At 42.5% G+C, this 21,077-nt stretch overlaps 3 protein-coding genes across 7 annotated transcripts in view; 2 read left to right on the top strand and 1 right to left on the bottom strand.

The window, feature by feature from the left end:
• RSBN1L (round spermatid basic protein 1 like) overlaps positions 1-5,640 on the top strand; it is a 44,942-nt gene extending 39,302 nt beyond the window's left edge. For both annotated transcript variants that reach the window (XM_050983372.1, XM_009087070.4), the window contains 2 exons: positions 16-124; positions 206-5,640. In XM_050983372.1, coding sequence (XP_050839329.1) covers positions 16-124; positions 206-859 — 763 coding nt within the window. In that variant the 3' untranslated portion in view covers positions 860-5,640. The remainder of the gene's footprint in view (positions 1-15; positions 125-205) is intronic.
• A 4,633-nt stretch (positions 5,641-10,273) lies between these two features.
• On the bottom strand, positions 10,274-14,317 carry TMEM60 (transmembrane protein 60). Its single transcript, XM_009086855.4, has 2 exons — positions 14,178-14,317; positions 10,274-10,932 (listed from the first exon to the last, which is right to left on the bottom strand). The coding sequence occupies exon 2, from the start codon at positions 10,888-10,890 to the stop codon at positions 10,486-10,488; it is 405 nt and encodes a 134-aa protein (XP_009085103.1). The 5' UTR covers positions 10,891-10,932; positions 14,178-14,317; the 3' UTR covers positions 10,274-10,485.
• A 409-nt stretch (positions 14,318-14,726) lies between these two features.
• PHTF2 (putative homeodomain transcription factor 2) overlaps positions 14,727-21,077 on the top strand; it is a 63,038-nt gene continuing 56,687 nt past the window's right edge. For 2 of the 4 annotated variants that reach the window (XM_030238069.2, XM_030238067.2), the window contains exon 1: positions 14,727-14,828. The gene's annotated coding sequence lies outside the window, so the exon portion shown is untranslated. Of the gene's footprint in view, positions 14,829-15,405; positions 15,470-20,108; positions 20,612-21,077 lie in introns of those variants that run through there. The other 2 variants (XM_050987766.1, XM_009086856.4) reach the window with 2 other exon arrangements.

Genomic DNA, 21,077 nt, shown 5'->3' with positions numbered 1-21,077 from the left:
CTTACTCCTCTGTAGGTCTGAGCAGCCTCGTATTACCAAAGATGTAATTTGTTTTCATGCTGAGGACTTCTTGGAGGTAGTTCAGAGAATGCAGTTAGATTTGCATGAGCCTCCGCTCTCACAGGTAAGCACACTGAGAGCTGATGGTCAGTGTCCTCTGAGTACTAAGTCAGAGTTTTCACCTTTCCCCACCTTTTCCCTACAGTGTGTCCAGTGGGTTGATGATGCAAAACTTAATCAGCTGCGAAGGGAAGGCATTCGCTATGCCAGAATCCAGTTATTCGATAATGACATTTATTTCATCCCGAGGAATGTCGTGCACCAGTTCAAAACAGTTTCAGCTGTGTGTAGTTTGGCATGGCACATCCGGCTCAAGCTCTATCATTCAGAGGAAGAGCTCTCTCAAAACACAAATACTGTTGAAGCAGGGACTTCTGCAGACCCCGAGTCTTCGGTTGTTGGACTTCAGACTGACAGAGTTTGTACCGTGAGCAAAGATACCTCCGAAGACACCAAATTTCCGGATGCTCTGCAGACCAAGTACCTGCAGCAGGAGTTTGTGCCGATTAAACATGAACCTCTTGCATCTCTGCGAGTAAAAGAAGAGCCCATGAATGTTGATGTTGCTGAAAAGACAGTGACACCTAATGACGTCGGGGGACAGAGTGTTCAGGCTAGGCTGGGTCACGCTGAGTTGGCATCACTAAAGTTGGAAATGGATTCTAAATTTGAAACCGGCAACAAGGACTTACAAGGCAAGTTGTGCTCTGGAGGTCACGTACATCCAGATGATACAAGACAACCTAGCTCATCATATCCAAAATTGCATGGACAAAGAGAGGATGATTTTTTGTGCTAAATTTGTATATATGGTTTTAAATTCCTTTTTAAATTTAATGATGTAATAATGTAAAGATCATAAATTGTGAGGCAAGTTTGTGACTTGTCTTCGCATCTGTTACAGAAAATAGTTATGTAGCTTTGTAACATTCCTCAGTGCCTGTCCATAACTGTGAAGTATCAAAGCACTTAGGGCCAGATGCACTGTAAACACTGCAGGTTTAACATAAAGAAGTCTTTAAATAATTTTGAGTTGTAGGTTTTAGAGTAGAGCTGACATTTAACATATATATTTTTTGTAAGATGAGCCAGAATTCTTTTTGACAATTCCAGGCTTTTCCATAGAGCTTATTTATACCAATTTTTTCATTTTAAATGTGTCAGCACTGTAGTGTAAATATCTTTTTTAAGAATCTTTTTAGTGTGATTTATACTGAAATGTGAGCCGCTTAATAAAGGTTCATAATAACAGATTGGTTTTATTTTTGGGTCTGCAAAAAATAATTCAGTTCAACTGCCTCTCTTAGTGGTTATGTTTCTACCTGCCACTAATGCATAGGATGCCCTTGCGCCTTGAGGGTGAGGAGCTGTAGCAAACTGAGGTAGAGCTGAGGCATCTTTGTAAATGCAGATTAGTCAGAAGGCAGAATCAGTCCTCCCTTCACATGATTCCTTATGGGTGCTTGTTCCAGGCACTCACCAAACTCCTGCTGTCAGATATTCATGTGGAACAGGGAGTCACACTGTCTGTCTGGAGGGCAGTTGGACACGCAGTGGGCTCCAGGAGTGCTACCACTACCTGCCTGCTTCTCTCTAGATGAGCTGGTGCAAGGGAGCAAACTCTCTCCTGGGCTTTGCCTCTTGGCCCAGCTCAGGGCACAGTTCAGACAGTTCCACTTAACTTGAAAAAATCAAACCAACCAAAAAAACCAACAAACCCACAAAACAAGCCAAAAAAGCAACCACCCCCTCAAATCTGTTACCTGACTGCAATTTAAAGAATATTTAAGTCATTACTTACCAAGCTAAAGAGGCCTCAACTTTGGCAGTGACCTGTAATTCACAGAGAAATACCTGAATTTGAATTGCTCCCTGTGCTGATAGTGCCAGGCAATAAAGAGGCTGTGTTGCAAATATGTGTAGTGGGAAGGTTCCTCATGAGTCACAGTTTGGAAGCAAGAGGTGTTTCATTAAGAAAATAACAGCAGTGTCCAAGTTAACTGTTCTCTTTCCCCACCTATGGAACACTTGGATTCTTTTCGGTTGTGTTCTGAAGGAGAAGAATTTCAAGGCTAGCTAGCATCTGATCTGGTAACTCTGTCATTTAAACTATTTATTCTCTGTGTATTGTACTCCTGTGTAGTTCAAACACAGCCAAATGATAACGTGTCTCTTGGATAGCTGCACACAGCAGTGAACTGCCCTACAGCCTGTCCCTCAGCTAAATATGTCAAACTTCACATCCAAGTCCTATTATTTCCAAAGCCCTCTGTATCTCTGATTTTTTGTTAAGAATTTCCTGTATGACATTTTTGAAAGTTGTACATCCTTAAGTACCCAGTGTATAAACTTTGATGCAATTAGTGGTCACTTTGGCTTCATTTGTAGCAATAGAAAAATGTGATTTTCCAGTGATGTCCAGTTCAACTACCTGAGGTCCTTCTCTTGTAAATGCTTTTTTCCTTATAGGTTGTTAAAATTTAAAATATTACTGCATACTCACAGGTGGCACTAAAATCAGATATTTATTAGATGAGTGCCCCGATTGGTTTAATCCAAAATATGTCTGTCAAGAAATTATTTATTAAATCAATATTTGAATTGCTAAACATTACTCCTACATAGCCATAAATACGTATTAGAGAAGCAATAGAAATGTGAGTCTCTTGGATGTGGCTTATACGTCCTTAAGTCTTACTACTGTTTTCTTTAATGCTGGCTAAGAGATTACTACCAGTTTTCCAGCCTCAGGGATCTTTCTTTCCCCTTTGCTGTGAGCAGATGATTCATGTGTGATGTGGTATGTTATTGCTCTAGCAGATTCTGATTGGAAGAAGTTAATTTGTTCATGTAAGAATTTGAGCCTTCCTTATAGCAGGAGTGTGGTCTCAGCTCCCTTTGTTTTCTGGATTCTCTGGAAATAATGCTTCCACCTGTAATCTCTGGCTTCATGAACATCCATACACAGTTACTTGGCCATTCCTGTTCTCTGTGCTGCCCATGGGAGAACAGCAACAGAGCAGAGCTGCAGGTTGTAGCTTGCACCAAACACACAGCTCTGCAGGTGGGATAGGTGAGGGCTCCAGCTTTAGCCAAACCAGCCTTGCCAGATACTGCTTTTTAAAACAAAATCCACACAAAATAAACTCCCAACTATTCAGTTGACTCAGAATAACAGCTCTTACCAGTGTGCTGGTCATGCATATGCTGACCATTCGTTTGGGTTCAAGTCATTTTTGGTAACCTGTCAGATTTTAGTCAAGTGTGAACACACATCCCCCAGGACCGCTGCCAACTTGGTGCAGCATAGGCCCTGTCCAGACAGAAATAATAAATCTTTGAAAATGATGAGCAAATACAACTTTACACTTAGGAGTAGAACTTTGTTTCCTTTTGGAGACCTGCTCAGTGATCTTGAACTTCTGCTCAGGTATTTTAGTCCTGAGATTTTGCTTCTGAAGTGCCCACATATTCAACCCATTTTGTTCTTACCACTTTCAGAATTCTAAGAGATGTTTTACGTGGCAGCTTTTTTGCAATTTTGATGTATTCTTTTGTTGTTTTGAGACAGACTAGGTTCTCACTTTAGGCAGAATTCCTTGCAGACAGAATTTGAACCATACTGGGATTTTCAATGGCTACCAGACCTCCCTTTGCATTTACAGATGTCTGCAGTCTGGGCTGTCTGGCTTGCATTACTGTTTACTTTTTACTTGCTTTTAAAAGAAAAGATTTAAAAGAAGTGTCCTCTCCCTGTGGTATGTTCATTTTAATGAAATTGTCCTTTGAGAGGGGAGTACTTTTTCTGAGAATGTCACCTTCCAAATTGTTCATTAATCTGACAAAGGCCTTGCTTCAGTCCTGTGCTATAGCCTTTATTCCTGCTGCATACAACTTCAGACTTTTGCTTCAGCAATAAATCTTTCATGGTCAGCTGTACTAAATTAGTTCTTGCCTATTGCTTTTCCCCCTTCTCTGGATTTTGGTGATATATAAATCTTTGTTATTTTGGCTGAAATCTCCAGTGTTTTAGTTGTCTCTCTTGGCCCTTGTTCTTTTGCAGATTGGAGAGAGCTGCCTGAGGCCATTGGTGCTGTTCCTCTCTCCCTGCACGTGCAGTGGTGTTCCAGTTAATAACATGATGTGCAGAAAATTAGATGTTTTCATAGGTCCTGGTACATATTTTTGGGTAGCAAAGAATTGCATTGTTACAGTTGCTAAAAAAGCTTTTGGGGGGGTGGGGTAGCTACTTTTTTTTTCTTTTAATAATACTGGATCTTTTGCATTTCACTGGCAAGTGACTTCCTGTGTTACATACAAGTGTTACTCAGTGTTGTGTCACCCCCAGCCCTCCAAATGCTTGAAAATTGACTCTGAAAAAAATTTCATTACAGGTACTGCTGGCATGCAGATTTTCCCTTCCTTGTTATTATAGTGAATATTTCAATACTACTTTCACTGAAATATTAACTCTATCTAGTATTAGAAATAACGTATTATTTTAGAGGGTGATGATTTAATTCTTCATCTGTGAAAGAACCCTTGGTGATAAATAAAGTTGATTTTTAAGTGGATATAATGTGCACAGTAAATAAGTTGGAATTGCAAAAGATGTAGGAAATGGAAATCTGACATAGTAGAATGCTGTGAGAGCAATCCGAACATTACAGATTTGGAAAATTGAGTAAGTCTTCCAAGAAACACAAGACCGGTATTCATTTATCAAAATGACTGTTTTCTAATATCTGCATGTGAATAAGATGCTGAATTGACCAAAATAAATCCATGGTTTTTCCTTGTTCATTGGCAGAATGAACTGTTGTGAGATAGTACACTGCCACGTGACCCTGCTAGGCTGAAAGCTGTACTGATTCTGATCAAGAGATCAAAGAACTCCTCAAGCTTCTCAAGTGTAATTTTATTTATTTTCTTGTAGTGGTCAGGTATGTAGAGAGCCTTGTGTTTAGGCTGCACAGTGCCTGTACCTTACCAGGATGTATCCAAGCTGGAAATGGAAAAGACAAGTTTTCACTGCTTTGTGCTTTGCTGTGAATGACTGTCAAGAATGTTTGATTTGATTATGAGTCACTGTGTTCAGCTGATATTTTATTACTTTCTTAAACAGATGAAATGCACTTTAAAATTGTATAGAACTTACTGATATTTTGTGCAGATCCCACTGAACTTGCAGCATATGTGGGAATATTTGGGGAACCGATTCCCATCAGTCACTCATTTCATTTTTCTTAAAAATGCAAGTTATTTTGTGTTCTGTTCAGAAGCAGTGATTAACTTCACAATATTTAGGTTGCTGTTTCTGTTAGAATCATCAGGGATACTGACATTGCAAAATTAGTGTATTATATTCTAACCACTGTTTTTCTCTGTGCTTTGATGCTGATATGATCTCTGCTTTGAAGCCGTGCTGTACTTGAGTGCCAGCTAAACATTGATCTTCTCTTGTTCTGGTCATGCTGATAGATGAGCCTACTGATGAGGGCGTTAGTCCTAAATAGTCCTTTAATATTTGGTGTACAGTTACCTGATACAAACATTGATTAAAACAGCAGTTAAAACTTCTATTTTTATCAAGTTTGATTTTTCAACAGCTATTTTGATACTATGTTTTATCACTGAATTTGCCATCCACTGAAATGATGGTGCCATGTTGGGTGCAGCTCAGGCCTGTGTTCTAAGAACTGTGCTTTTTATGGGAGCTTTTTCATCTGGTTGAGACAAAGCAGGGCAGTTAGCAGAGAAAGCTGTTCCTGGTATCTGGAGATGAAAATCTTGAGAATTAGACCTGTGTGTGGGAGACTATGTAACATAAGTCAAGGCTGCTAAATCTTTATTCTTAGCATGCAGGAGTAACACCCAGGTACTTGCCAATGTGAGCTGAAGCAATTGAGAGTTTTAATTAATCACAAAAATTGAATTTTTAGACTAAAAATCATCTTTAAGGGGTGATTTTTTCATGAACTTCAGAAGGAACACTGAGATAAAAATTAAGGTGGATGAACTAAGCTCACATTCTCATTGCTTTCCTGTTTCTTGCTCTCAGGCTGTTGTTCTTCACTGTAGAGAGACTTTTATATTTGTCTGCTTTGGATGTTGGTTTTGTTAGGAAAGGCAGATCAGAGGGAATGGCATCACTGAGTAGTAGATTTTCCTATTCTTTTCCCACCTCAGTACAAGTCCAAGGAGGAAATGCAGAATTTATATTGAACAGTACTCTAGATCCAGCTGCAGAGATTCCCTGAGTTGCCTGAGTTCTCAAAACCTGATGCTTTTCAGCAGCAAGTTGATATCCAGGCCCATTCAGGTCTGCAGGGCCCTTATGGGAGATTACCTCCATCAAAACCTTAAAAACCAGTAAAGTTACAGTGAAAAGGTGCAAATGTTCTTTTCACAATGCAGCATAATTGTTTTTACTGCAATCCTAATTAAAAAGCATAATGTGTTACATGATAGTGCTGTTTTCCATGCTAGTAAATTCAAACAACTTATTTCTGAGGATACAATTATTCAGGAGCTTTATGACTGAAAAGCCTTGTTTTGTTTGGTTTTTTTTTTTCCCCAGAATTATATTGATGTTAAAATAGGGAACACCTGATGTTAAAATTCTAAGTTTTTGGGAGTCTCATAATTTCCACTTTCAATTCTGCTTTGTGTCACCCAGCTTTTTACACTGTGGAAATGTGAAAATTTTCATGAGATTAGGCAAACATTTTGCTTCTGTAGTGTTATACAGATGTATCAGAAAATAATACTGATAATACATTTCTCAAATGGTTGTGTACCCCTGTCCTGTGCTAGTTCAGGCTTTGTTATTGCCCTTTGTGCCTGGCAGTGCATTTTGTGTGTGTCTGCACATGTTCTCAGAGCATTCAAGTTAAACTTTGTTATAGGTGGGAATGCACATGGCACAGAACTGCATTTTTCAAGTATAAAAAGAACACAAAACTAGATATTGTTCTAAAATGGTGACAAATCAAGAAAACCAGTTAGAATTGGCAATTGAAAATTTCAGTTTCATGACCTTTCACACATGTGTGTTAATGATTTTCTGTAATCAGACAAAAGCAGATACTCGCCTGCAATGCATGCTGAAGTGTTCAAACTTGTATAAAAGATGGAAAGAGAGAAATTATGTGGGATGTATCTCTCCAAGTCAAATATATATCATCAGTACAGAGAAATACTTCCATTTGTTTCAACAAACTTTTGAATTGCAGTTTGAAACAAAGCTCTCCTGTAGGTCAGGTTCTCTCCTTTGCCCCCCATCAGCTGCTGCAGGGAGCTGAGAAAACATCCTTGTGCCTTTTTTGTCACAAATCAGTGTGAGCCATCTCAGCATGGAGCTCTCCTTTTCCCTGCCACCTTCAGCAAATTTGCTTTTCACTTGTTTTATCCTGTTACTGAAGATCAGATGGTAAATTTAGGGAAATGTGTGAGGAGATTGGTGGAAATTGGTTCCACTTCCAAGCTGATGATCAGCACCTTTGAGAACAACATAATTATGAACAGATGCACTTAATTCCTGCAGCTGTTTCTGGAGAGCTCACAGTGGGCTATAGTGTACTTTGTATCACAGCTCCTTCTGAGAGAAGTTCTCATAAGGTAGAGATGTGTGCACAAAGATCTCTGCACTGTTCAGGTCAGTTAAATATGATAGAAAATACTCAAAAGGGATATGCTCTTGTCCAAGTTCCCCTGTAAAGAGAAGGAACTTGGAAAATCGAGCACTTGTGTCTGGCGGTTTGTGACTTCCATATGACACCAGCAAGAAGCATCGGCTTCAGCTTTCCAAATAATTTATTTCAAGGTTTGTAAAGCTTATTAAAAACAAGAAAAAAAAAAGCCAAACCCACAACCAAAACTGATATTGCTGATCTTTTTCTATTGAATTAGAAGGCAACAATTACAAGGAGATTGGTAAGGACTGTGTGTGATTCTAGTTAATTAGAGATGCCAAACTTTCTGATAATTGTTACATCTGTGGAAGAGAAGGGGTTTATTAAGGGGGCAGAGTCACCATTCGTGGCCTATCATGCTAATAATACACTAAGTTCTGATGAAGCCAGTTCTTATTGTTCCATCTTTTGTTTTATGTCATAACAATCAATTACCATTGTCAGTTTGGCTGAGGAAATCTGCTCTGCTCTCCTGAGCAGCATGGGTTGTCCTGGCATCCTATGAACGAGGGGGTTTGGAATTTTATCCTTCCAGAATCATCAGATGGGGAAGGACTGTGGGTGTTATTTTATGGTTGGTCCCATACCTACCACAGGTAAGTGTGTGTGTGTGCGGATAGAATCATCTTGTCTGAGTGCTTGAATGCTTGTTACACACTTGTATCACTGCTTGTTAAATGGGTCATCAAAGTTTACCTGAATTGGAGGTAGGGCTTTACTCTTCATACATTTTGAAAGCAGCCATAACAAATGCACAAGGTCAAGCTGCTTGCCATGGAGTGGCATTCTATTCCAGGCAGGGGCTCCATGGCCCGGGCTCCCATTTGCAGAACAGAACCAAGTGGGGCGTGCCTGTTCTCCCCACTCCACACACAGCACCCTGTTCTCTGCACCCCACACACAGCACCTGTTTTCCCCACCCCATGCACGGGTACCTGTGGCACCAGTGTGTGCTCTCTCTCACAGCTCCTGTAGCCAGCAGGTCTCAGAGTATTCCGAGATTAATGTACTCCTCCACACAGCTCATCCTCATCACAAGTGCCAATTTTACTTGAAAAATCTTTCAAGACTGAAGGAAGTCAGTTCACCTTGGGAACCTCACATGAATGGGCAAAAAGTCTCAAACACAGAGCAGGATCCTTCCATTAAGTGTTTTTCAGAACTACACAATGCATAGCTACACCTCCTCCAAACAACTGTTCCTGCTAGGTACTCCCCATAAATGAGCATATCTTGAGGCTGGGTACATAGGTGTGCTTAGTAAAAGCCAATGATTTGTTATAAAAATAAAGCATTTATAAATATTTTTACTTTTTTTTAACAACAGCTACTTTTGTATCTGTCTTTTCCTGGCTTCTCCTTTAGCAAGGTAGGACAGTCAACCATTCCGAAATAATTATGACTTAATTTTAGAGATCATTTGTTACCTGATATTCTGAATTGATATTCATTGCCTTAGAATGGAACATGTTGTTTTCTTAAAGCTCTTTCAGCAGTCTCCCACACTATGGCTCCTCTGTGTTTTTACCCACATCTGTATGATGAAACCACAAGTGTAAATCCAAACACTTCAGGAAGACTTTTTTTTCCACAAACAAGTACAGCTGAATGTACATACTTAAAATTTTATTAGTGAGACACTTTTCTAGGTATGTCCTGTTACCCTAGACTGTTTTTCATTCACTTGACATTCTTTTGTCTCTAGGAATGGATCAGTACTTTCAGTATGCTTGTTAATAATGTCCCAGATAACTGCTACATTTGAATTTGGTGTTACTGTATCTCCTGAAGTCCATAAAATACACTTGTAGTTCCAGTTCTTCCCTCAAGTCCTATTCACTTGTTACCTGAAAAAGGTCATTTCCTCACATCTCAGTTTGCCAGTGCTCCCTGAAGCCAAGGCTTCACCCCCAAAAATTTCATATCCTCATCTATTAAAAACTGTCTTGTTCAAGTACCACTTAGGGCAGGTACAAATGTAGTACTGTATACTCACCCTGTATTTTCAGTCTCTTGCAGCATTGGTGATCTCTCACTTGGAAAAGAAATACCATAATACCATTGTCTCCCTCATCTCTGGATCTCAGGACTGCTGGCACAGCTCAGCTACCAACTGTGTTCCCTAAGGTTAACATACTGGTTATGGGCTGTTAGAGCAGCTTAGAAAACTGCTTATTTTTACACTGGTAATGGAATCTCACTGTCCAAAAAAAAAAAAAAAAAAAAAAAAGAAAAGAAAAAAAAAGGTGTATTACTTTTCTTGCTCTTATTTGGCTGCTGTCAATTGTTACTGATTTTTAAAGCAAATTTAGCTCCTTATGGAAATTATTGTTAACTGGTTATTTCTTGACTTACAGCATAAGTAGCAGAAAATGTTAGTCCTCTTTCCCAGAATTATTCAGTGTGCTGAATACTCTGGGTAGAACATTTGTGGATTCTTTGACAAGGTCTTCTACCTGCACATGAAGAATCCATATCTTATTCCATGTAACAAATATCAGTAATCATATTAGAACAGCTTATGTTGAACAAATACTTTTATTTACAAGAGCATATGTGAGTTTTAAAATAAAAAAACGAAACATGTCTACTTTCAGTCTTCAGTCTGCTTTAGCTTAAGTCTCCAGCTTGACTCATTTGGCTTTCTAGTTTGAAGATCAAATTTGTGGCAAAATGGTAATAATCTAGTAATTTGATGCCAGCCTTGGCACCAGAAACCACCTGGCATAGCCTAGTCTCTTCGTACATAGAAGATATTGTATCCAAGTTCCACCATGCCCCCAAGCAGCAAGGCCCAGAGCGGGATGAACACATAGGCCAGTTTCATGGTGGTGAATCGCTGCAGCTTGGCACACAGGGCCAGGCAGAAGGCCAATTTCAGCAGCATGGCAATGAGGTACCAGACTTTCTTCTTCATGTTCTGGGAGCCATTGCGGGGGTCAAAGCCAGACTTGCAGCGTCCAGCCATTTTTACAATTAGCATAACTAGAAGAATCGTGTCAAATATCCACACTGGAATAAAAATGAGGAACCAGTTCCACGGTGCTTTCTCATCCAACTTCAGCACCAGCATGATCAGGAAGAGTAAGGTAAAAAGCCATGTCAGCAGCACTCTTTGCGCCAGGGACATTCTCATTTAAACAGCTTTGAGAGGAAGGCCTTCGCTGTCAGCAACAACCTAACAAAACAAAAAGGGGAGGGAGGGCATCAAAAGATGGCACTACACCACCATGAGGCATATTCCATAAAGGAGACCAATTCCTTGCTCTTGCTTTCCCACTCCTAGCCTCACCCACATACTGCTTCCTAGCACTTTCATAATTAGCATGCTCAGCTGAGCAGTGTTCCAGTCCACCATTCCCTTGGAGTGCCTTAAGTCAGCTGAGTAACTGCCTTCATCTAAATTTGTTCTGTGAAACAAACTGTACTTTAATCCCAAACAAGCTGTCAGACTCATTTAGGGATTTTTGAATGCTAAGAATATGTTTAGATCCATTTTCCACCAGGACTGAGGCACTCAGAAAACAAAACATAACAGTCCTGTCTCTGTAACAAAATAACCACAGTAAAATGTGAACCAGCACAAAGGAGCCCAAAAACCCTCGGAGGGATCCTGCAGTTTGCAGAGCTGCAGCTGAAGTGATCTGGGCTCAATCTGAGCCAGAGAGCATTGCCCAGCTTTCTGTCAGCCAGCAGTCTTGAAATTACTAAAAGCTACAGATAAGGTTTGCTTTTTGGCAGGTATCTCAAGTATTTCAGACACTGGCTGACAGGTTTATTGGCTGGGTAGGATATTTTAATTTCTCTGTAGTCATGACAAAAGAAAGGCAAGACAAATGCATCTGCTGCTGCAGTCATGAAAGCGAAGTTTTTATCTTCCTAACTGGATAGTTTTTACCACCGCATCTGCCAAAAGCCTTTCACTACAAGTGTAAAAAGCAGATGTGTGAAGGACTGTGATCTTCGTCTAGATTTCATGCTACAAAAATGAATAATTTTTACCAGTGAAATGGTGCTGAAATAGGTATTTAATTATTTAAAAAATTTGAGTTAAGTTTTTTACTAACTCCCTTTAGAACACAAATAGTCTTTCACCTGAAATAAGAAAATGAGCTTTTATTTGTTCCAGACTAGAAGAATATTTAAATTACTGGAAGTGTGATGTTGTATTCTGAAGCACTGAATCCTCAGCACCAGATGCTGAGGGAAGGATAAGAGTTGCTTCCCCTGTGTCCCCAGTGCCCGTGCCTAGAAGCTGCTGCTGCTTCCTGTGTGTTATTACCAAGGCACACAACATCACCTGACTGTGGCTGCTGAACTCACCCAACAAGCACAAATCTACAAATCTACTGCCACCCTTTTTTCTTTTTTTTTTTTTTAAACTGGAATAGTTTTTTGCCAGATTAGAAACTTGAACAAATTCTGTGCCTGAGCACAGAATAAGATTTGCTGCTGGAAGGAGGGAAATAAAGGTGGTGTCTCAACTGGTTATGAGATGACCTACTATTTTACAGTGAGGGGATAAGAATTTTGTACATCACTGGAATCATCCTACAGTTTAAATCTGCAACTTCTGATACACAGTTCCACAGACAGATCTATTATTTTGTTCAGTCTGGGTTTGAAGTTTGAATGGATTTGATTTAGTGGATAGCAGTAAGATTTCTTGTAGGAAGATCCAGTTTTGCCTAAAATAATCTTAATTGGAGTTGCAGTCAGTGCATCCCCTCTTTGTTTTGGGGCTGAACCTTGTGTCCAAGTCAGGCCAGTTCCCTGAACCGAACTAGAAAAAATAAAGAAAGTTTAAAGTAGAATTTTGTAGTTTTGCTTTTCACAGTTTCAGTTCTGCTCAGATCACCTAAGGGTCTGGTTAAAGGCAGTTCCTGACAGGGTGGAACCAAGACCCCTCAGCATTCTCTTTGTTGGGGAAGAGGGGAAACTCAGAAGCAGCACTCAAGAGTTAAGGGGACAAAAAAACTGGAGAAGGTTTAGATAGCATTGTTGTGCTCTTGTTACAGAAACAAACCTAAACCAGCTGGCAGGGGATTACAGAACAATTACTATGTCTGGCCTAAAGCATTTACAGTATTTTGAAAACACTTCCAATATTCTCAAGTGCAAGTCTGTGGCTACAGTGAGGAGTCATGGTCTGAAATGAAGTTTCAGCATTCTTTTCATGAGAATGTTTTTCAAAACCAGTTCTGGAAATCAATGCTACAAACACTACAAAAAGGGCACTCTCTTCTTCACTTTCTCTACACTGGAGAAAGCAGAAACCAAACAGAAACAGACTGGAAACTTGGGTCTGAAAGGAAAAAAGAAACTCAACACTCTTAGAAGTATCAGGTTATCAGATATTCAAAGAAGGTGCTATCACCTGTCTCTGGAGGGAACACAAAGCTACTGAAGATGTATTACATGGGGCTACTCGATTTGAAGGTTGTTCACTTCAAAATACTTTGAGTTTGCTAAGAACCACTTTGCAACAACTGGAAAAAACAGGCAGAAAATTCAGCATGGGAAGTTACACTGCCTTTCTCTGACCTAACAGACACTCCTGCCAGATTGGGCAGGACTGCAAGGATCCAGCCAGTTTTAGAGGCATTTTGAGATGAAAACTCAAGAAAATCCAAGTGTACTTTTGAGATCTAAGAGTCCAAGTAAAGAATGCTACTAGATTTTGAAGGCTGAGAGCTGGATATAGAACTGACATGACAATGAAGGTTTTGATGGAGCATTTGATTATCTCAGAATGAAAGAAAGATGATGGGCAGATTCTTTGCAAGAGCCCAGCTATCCCAACAAGCTGGGTGACACTGGGAAAAGGATGCAGCTGTGATACGGGTCTGAACTGGCTCTTCAGTGAGAGCACTGATGGGATGTCACAGTGGGAAAATAAAAAAGCTCTTGACTCCTATTAAAGGACCGAGATAATTAGAGAGTGAATATTTTCAGTGAGGAGAAACTATCCAAGGAGCATCACTGACCTTGGTGGGATGATCTGCATAACGAGGATATTAGGATAGCTAATACTGTACCGTTTAGGAGAAAAAAATAAAAAAAGAGGAGGGCAACTTACACATGACAGTCAGCTCAGTAGTAATAACATGAACCTACACATTTAGATTTAAACGTTGAGCATCGCCTAAAAAAGTCCTGAAATTCGTGTTATGGTAAAACCATAATAAAACCATTAAACAGAACCCCAGTTCGATTAAATACCGCTTTAGAGCCTATTCCGATCGTATGGATAATTTAATACTTCGAAAGAAATACTGCGGTAGGCCCGGCTTAAAACCCCATTTAAACACAGCTTTGTATATGCCCCTCCCTCGGCCTCACGGCCTTGTCCCGCCAGGCCCCGCTTCCCCGGCCATGCCGGAGGTCCCGGAAGCGGGAGCCCCCTCGCTGCCCGTCACCTACCGCAGGTCCCGGCGCATCCCCCGGTCCGCGGGGCCCGCGCTCAGCTGAGGGGGCGCGGGGCCCTCCCCGCCCGCTCCGCCTCTGGGAACCGCCGGCCTCCCTCACCCGCCCCGGGCCTGCTATTGGCCAGCGGGGACGCGCGTCCTGCCGCTCCTCATTGTCATTGGGCTCAAGCGACGTCGCTCAAGTTAATCCCGCCTTCCCATCCCAGCCGTCGGTGACGCCCCTCGAGCCCGGGCCGCCCATCCCGGCCGGCGGCGGGTCAGCCTGGAGCCCCGCCCCCATCGTCGATTGGTGAAAAGGGCTGTCTGTCATAGTGGCCCCGCCTCCGTCCCGCGGCCTGTCCGTCAAGGGCAGCCCCGCCTTTCTCGTGCCCTCGTTGGGCTGCGTAGCCGCCAATCACGCTTCGGCCCCGCCCCATAAGGCGGGGGGAACGCAGCTGGCTGCCGGCCCGCGCTGGCCCCGCCCCCGGCCGGCGGCGCGCGCGGGTGGCGCGCTGTTGCTGCCGCCGCTGGCGCCTGGACGCGCGCGCCGCTGCCCCCCCTCGCGCTTCCCCCGCCAGCTGTTGCCTCGCGCGCGCCTTCCCGCCGCCGCCTCGCGCTCCCGCCGCCGTTGCGTGCGGCGCGCGCTGCCCCGCGGCATCGGCGAACGGTGAGATGGCGGCGGGGGGGGCTCCGGCACCCGGGCAGGGCTCCGGCGCCCGGGGGCGTCTCCGCCCCTCCGGGGCAGCGGCGGGGGGGAAAACCGGGGTACCGAGTTCCCCGCGCGGCTGGGGCAGGGGCCGACCTGGGCGCGGGGGGCCGGCCGGGGCGAGGCGGCGGTGTCCTCTCGGTGCTAGGGGACAGCGCGGCGGAGGCGCGGGACGCGCATCACCGGCGGGGCTTCCGCGGCTCCCCTGGCCGGGCGGCGGGACCGAGGAGGCTGCCGCCCCCCACCTCCCCCGGGGCAGCCCCTGCCGGGGCAAGGGCGGGCGGCCCGCGGCCTCCGCGGCGCCGCGGTTCCCTCCGGCGGGAGCCGGCGCTGTGCCGGCGCCGCTGGGGCGGGGGTCTGAGCGCGGCTCCGAGCGGCCCCTGCCCGCAACGCCGCGGACCCGCATCGGGTCCGGCCGGGCAGCGGCCGCGCCGTCCCGGAGCCGTCGGTGTCCGGGCTGCCGTGTGCTCAGGCGTCGGTGCGGGCGGCAGAGGTGCAGGTACGGTCCGGGGCCCTTGCCGTGCTTGGGGCTCTGCTGTGAGGAACCTTCTCCCCGCTGAGCTGCTTGAGCGTACCGGGAGCTGCCTCAGTGCCTGTGTCAGGTGATAGAACGTCTTTTTTGCTTCCCTTCAGAGGTCCTGAATTTCAGCATCTTCATGTTCGTCTCTGACCTCGTCTCGTGTATCTTGTGTTTTACATGCGTTTAGGTTTTCTTTTGCTTTAGCCTTTTTTTTTTTCTCCCCTCTTTTCCATCTTAAAGCAGTGGCAACCTGACTTCAGCTTATCCTTGTTTTTCCGTTTAGGAATCAAAATATTAGGGAACTTCTCACACTCAAAGTTTATGCTGTCACATTCATTTTCTTGGTGTTTTATTTGCTGTCTTTTCTGTGAGAAACAAAGGAACTGAGGAAAATTATCCCACAGTACTAGAACTGTGCAGGTGTTTGTTACTTTTACTTCTGTTTCTCATACCCTAGCCTCTGAGGGTGTGTTACTCATATCTGTCAGATTCAGTGAAACTTTGAGTCCATAGTGTTAAGATCTGTGCCAGGTATTTTGCCTTTTACTGCTTTTGCATGTTGCTGGTCACTTGAAAAACAATGCTGCCCAGTGTTGCATTTTGTTCCAAATTTGCCAGTGTCTTATCCATCTGTCATATAATTAAATGGAAAAAGTAATTAATTGGAAAACCTGACTTGTTGAAAGTACTTTAATTAATGTTCTGAAATTCTTTGTGATGAAATGTTCCTACAGAAAATACAGCTTGCCTTACAGTTTGGAGGCACAAGTTCTCTAGTAGGAATGAGATTGGGGATGGTGTGTCATCAGTAATTTGCCTGCTTATATTTTCCTGTTGATGATGTTAAACAGATGGTGGTATCTGTTTTATCAGGGAGACGTGCATCACTTGAAATAACCTGTTAATCCTAGTAAGTGAATCCTAATATCTTCAGCTGCACTTGGAGTGGTCAGTAAGCAGCAGAAGGATGTGTTTCTGTATTTCTGTTACATACATTAGTGCTTGGCATCAGACTTTGTTTCCCTGAGGTTAAGAGGCTAAAAGTGTTTTGTGCATAAATCTCTGGGTTATAAATAGCTGTATGCATTTGGCTATTTTTATAGCTCTGAAGTTTTGGTGATCTTCTTTCGTTTGCCTCTTTGCTTGTGACTCCCTGGAAAGGATAATCCTTTTCTCAGAAGTCTTATTTCTGTTCCACTAAGGTGTTTATGAATGTATGTATGCACATCACCTTGATGGACTCCCTTGTACAGTATTTTCAAGCAGCTTTCGTTTCTGAAGGTGAAGGTTGAGAGCAGTGCTTGGGACGTGTGTATTTAAGATCTCAATCCATGTTTGAAGTGGAATGTTTGTGCAGTTACAGGTTCTGTTGCTATGTTTTACTGCCAATGTATGTTTTTATTCTGGATATAAATATTACAAAGGACAAAACATGAGCCTGAGTCACCAGAAAAAGAATTCGGAAACCTCGTTGGTTTAATTCAATGTTTGCACTATAATTTTTTCTCCTTGCGTTGTGTGGAACATGACATACAAATAAGTTGTCAGTAATTGTTGGGAACTCCATGGAGAATTTCAAGTATTCTGGCAGTACTGGATTTCTCCCAAAGCAGAGTTAGCTCAGCTTGTCTCAAAAAGTTGATCCCGGCTGTATCCATAGCTGCTGGGCATTGGTGTGAATTCTGGGAAAAATCAAAGTCCTGTAGGTTTTGAAAGAGGAAACAGTATTGATGTGTTTTAGAGGGGGGACAGAGGTGGGTGGGTGTGTGTGTGTGTGTGTGTGTGTTTTAAAGAATTCCAGTCAGCCTGGTTTGAGGCAGTTGACCAGGCAGTGAGGGGTGGAGCGCTGTTGGAGTTGAATAATGCTGTTCCTGTCACAGCTGGCAGGGGTCACTGGAAAGCAGTGGACCTTATTTCTTTCCTAATTCTCCAAAGTTACATATACTACCTTGCTTGGCTTTTTCTATATATCTGTCTTTACTTATTTCGAGTAGAAATACTGTTGAAATTTTTTGTCTTTTCTCAGGAGTGAGAATGATACCAGTCAAAGATTGGGGTTTGGGTTTTCCTTTGTCTGTGAGGAAGTTCTTTTCATAATAAACAGTGTTGTTTATGGGTTCATCATCAAACAGTTTATGTGGATTTTTAGCAAGACTTATTAAGGGCACAGAGCTTGTACAATTGCTTCCTTTGTCTGTCTTCTCCCATTTGAGTCACTTCTTGCTCAGATGATGAAACCAAAGTTAATGGCAACTGAAAGGCATTAACTACCTACACTGTGACAAATTTTCATAAAACTTTTGATAGGTAGTGTCCTAAATTAATATTCCTACCCAAAAAAGGCAGTCATAAGTGAGTCCCTCCCTTCTCCAAGAAGTGAGCAACTGCTGGGCAGTCTATGTGCTGATCTCTGAGCCATCAGCACTGGCCTGCTTTGACTGGCCCAGCCAAGCACTTGGGATGGTTGTTATGATGGGTGGGGGGCAGGAAAAATATTTTGGGTGGGGACAATGGTAAGAGCAGGCAGACTTAATTGCTTCTGCCCACAGAGCAAGGTAGGCCTGTTTTTTCTCTTAATGTTTTTTGGTTTATGAAGGAAACAAAACAAAACTCTTGGGGTACCTGTCAGAGTACTGCTGCATCTTCCTGTTTGAGGACAATTGATCACCACTTACTCAAAGATATGTAGTGGTGTAAAAAGTAACAGACTATGAAAGCTTTTAATATCATGTTTTCTCCCTTGAGTTTACTGTTCTGTTATTTATAAAGGTCCTTTTTTATGGGTGCAGAGGAGGAAATGGTTAACTCTTTGAAGAAATTGTATTCAAATTTTAAAGAAGAACCCAAAGAGCTTAATAAATTGCCAAAAGGGAAAAAAGAGTTAATACTGATTACAGTGATAATGTATTGCTGTGTAATGTTTGCGTATGCTCTACTTGTAATCAGAGAATAATTTAGCAAAGAGTCATTGGAGGTCATCAGTCTGGTCCAGCCCCATCTCAGAGCAGTTTCAAAGTTAGAGCAAACACGTATACATATAGAGAGATAGCCATCATGGTGTCAGGAAATTTAGAAATACAGCTTGTGTTTGTGGTGGGCTTTTTTGTTTGGTTTTTTTTTAGTTGAAGAGTAGGATATCAGGGAGTTCCTAGAACTATTCTCCTATTTCTTAATTTATGCATGTGAATGGGATTTTTTTTCCAAATTTGTTTCTGCTGGGAATACATGTAATGAACAGTATTTAATTCTTTGCTCATTTGAGGTGATCTTGGTAGATGTTCTCCAAAGAGCCTAGATGGCTTTCTGGAATGAGTCCAAGCGTTGGACTCCTATTTGCAAATAATTTGTGGTTCTGTTCTTAAAAAAATAAAATACAACTGCAGAGTGGGAGAAGAAATTAAAGCAATATCACATCAAACATGAAATCGTGCAAGCCTTGCATTTTGGAAGTTGGCCAGCGCCAGATGCTTGTGGGGTTTAGGTAGTTGGCAGATGCTGCCTTGGCAGCTGAACACTCTTGGTGTTGATGTGTCCAAGGGACAGTTTGTTCTGTGTGTGGCTCATGCTCTCCTTGCTGTTGGCTTCTGGCTGTCGTGCGGTCGGGTTCAGGGCAGTGTTTGGATGGCCCAGCACAGCCCAGTGATCTCTTTGGATGCTTTCTTGCATCCTGGGTTATGAAGCTTGAGATTCCCTCAGCTGTGTGTTTATTTTTTTTTTCCCTTATTATTATTGTTATTGTGTGTTTAAATAGCTGTTTTCTTTTCGAATGAGAGTAAAATCTTGGCTTCAGTGACTTCCTGTGGCAATGAGTCTAACAGTCTACTTATGTGTTGTAATATAATATTTCTCTGTTAAAAATTTCACTTTGCTGTCCTCTCAGCTTAGTTAATAAATGAAGTTGCCTGTATTACTGGGAACCTGTTGTTTTCTTGAGTTTATTTTCTGTTTTTCTCTTGAAGTCTCATTTAATTTATTATAATGCCTTATTTTTCTGTTAATGGTTGCCTGTTTCAATAGGAGAGTCCTTCAAGTTGTTGGTAATTCGTAGCCCTTCCCCCAATATTTTAATATTCTTCTCCTAATAAAGTAGGTGTATTTCAAATCAGATTGCACAGCTGATGAACAGAGCTGTACCTGTAGTGTTTTCTTTGTCATCCCCCTTTTATTCAGGTCTCCCTGCTCTTCAGACTGTATTACATTGGATGGCAGAGGTCCTTGAACTGCTGAAGTTTCTTTCTGGATTTGAGATATCATTTCTTAAGGCTTTTAGTGGTGTTCATCGTTCGCTCCCCCTGCCTTCCCTTACAGATAACATTGACATGGTTGATACTGAATTCTGTTTATTTTGCCTTTTCATTGTAAAAGTTTATGCATATTCTTAAGCTTTGCTAGTTTAAGATTGCCATCTAGAAATGTTACTGCTTCAGGTCTTCTTTTCTTCTTTGCAGTATAGAAGATAAATATAGTGAGCACTGCTGAACCTTTTAACAGAAGCTTAAAATTTGGAATAATAGGACAGGGTTCAGTTCATTCTATTTCAGAACTTAATTTAGGTAGTACTTCACAAAAACGGTAGTCTGCTGGTCCAGATAGGAGGAGGAGAGGGGAAATAGCCCTAATTAGTCGAGATTACTGTGTTAATGGTGCTTGAGGAGGTTTATGGGGAGAGATCCAGAGTGTTCAAGCTGGCTGTGCTCAGAGCTGCCCCGGTGCCATTGGTGCTCACCATTTGTGCCATTTGTACCTGAAGCTCTGCGGAGGTGAGTGGTGTGAGAGCAGCTTGTGGGCTCAGCAGGGACAGCCAGAGCCTGGGAGCTGTGTCCTGTGTGATGGCCTCTGGGGCTGGCAGCTGGTCACTAATGACAATGTCCTGTGGTGATACTGGTTTAGAGTGGTTAAAACCCTTGTGGAGCCTTACAGGGCCATCCTGACCTTCGCCATCGGTTGTATGGACGTGTCTTTAGGAAGAGATTGTGTGTGCTTGAAGTTCCCTTTAGAGCTCTGGGAGCCAGCTGGAATGTGGGGAATTCCTCTACCTTTACCTGTCAGGGCCTGATAAGCAATGACATGGTGTCTGTGTTCATCTCTCTAGTAAAAGTCTGATGGTTGGAAAACTTCCCTGGAATTTGCCATTTCTGGATGTGCTCATCCTTGAACGCCAGGCACATGTGTGCTGGATGAGTGAGGCCCTGAATGTCTGCCTGTGTCACTGCTGTGTGTTAAGGTATGTGAAAGCTAGTGGAACATAGAGACACCAGACTAGGAAAGTTTAGTCTGTTTGGTTTCAGGATTAGGGTGGTTCTGCATGAAGGAGAATGTGGATTTGCCTTGGACTGGCACTGAATGGAAGACCTGCAGGCCAGTGGTCTGTGGTCCAAGGATCTGGGCATCAGGTGATCAGTAGCCTGCTCTATGCAGACTGGATGCTGCTGTTAATCTTCATTATCCTATTAGCTGATTGCAGTGAAGAATGTTGATTCCAGATTTTGTTCAGTGTTTTGGCTGGTTTTGATCTGTGGCAATGTTTGCTTTTCATAGATAACAGACTCTTTGGAAGTCTTTGACATCTTTCCAAAGGTTCTTTGAAAGTCCACATACGTTCTATCACTTGCTCTTGTCTATCAGTTAGTTTGACATGTCCAGAAATACTGATAGGCCGAGACATGATCTTCCTGTGTAGAAAGTGCTGA

This window comes from Serinus canaria, chromosome 1A (genome assembly GCF_022539315.1).
Source record: "Serinus canaria isolate serCan28SL12 chromosome 1A, serCan2020, whole genome shotgun sequence".
Taxonomy (NCBI): Eukaryota; Metazoa; Chordata; class Aves; order Passeriformes; family Fringillidae; genus Serinus; species Serinus canaria.
Note: the sequence above shows the minus strand (reverse complement) of the source record. Positions and strands in the feature narration are given on the sequence as shown.

Bases quoted from the DNA above. Each gene is read 5' to 3' on its own strand.
- TMEM60 (XM_009086855.4), bottom strand. From the start codon at position 10,890: ATGAGAATGTCCCTGGCGCAAAGAGTGCTGCTGACATGGCTTTTTACC.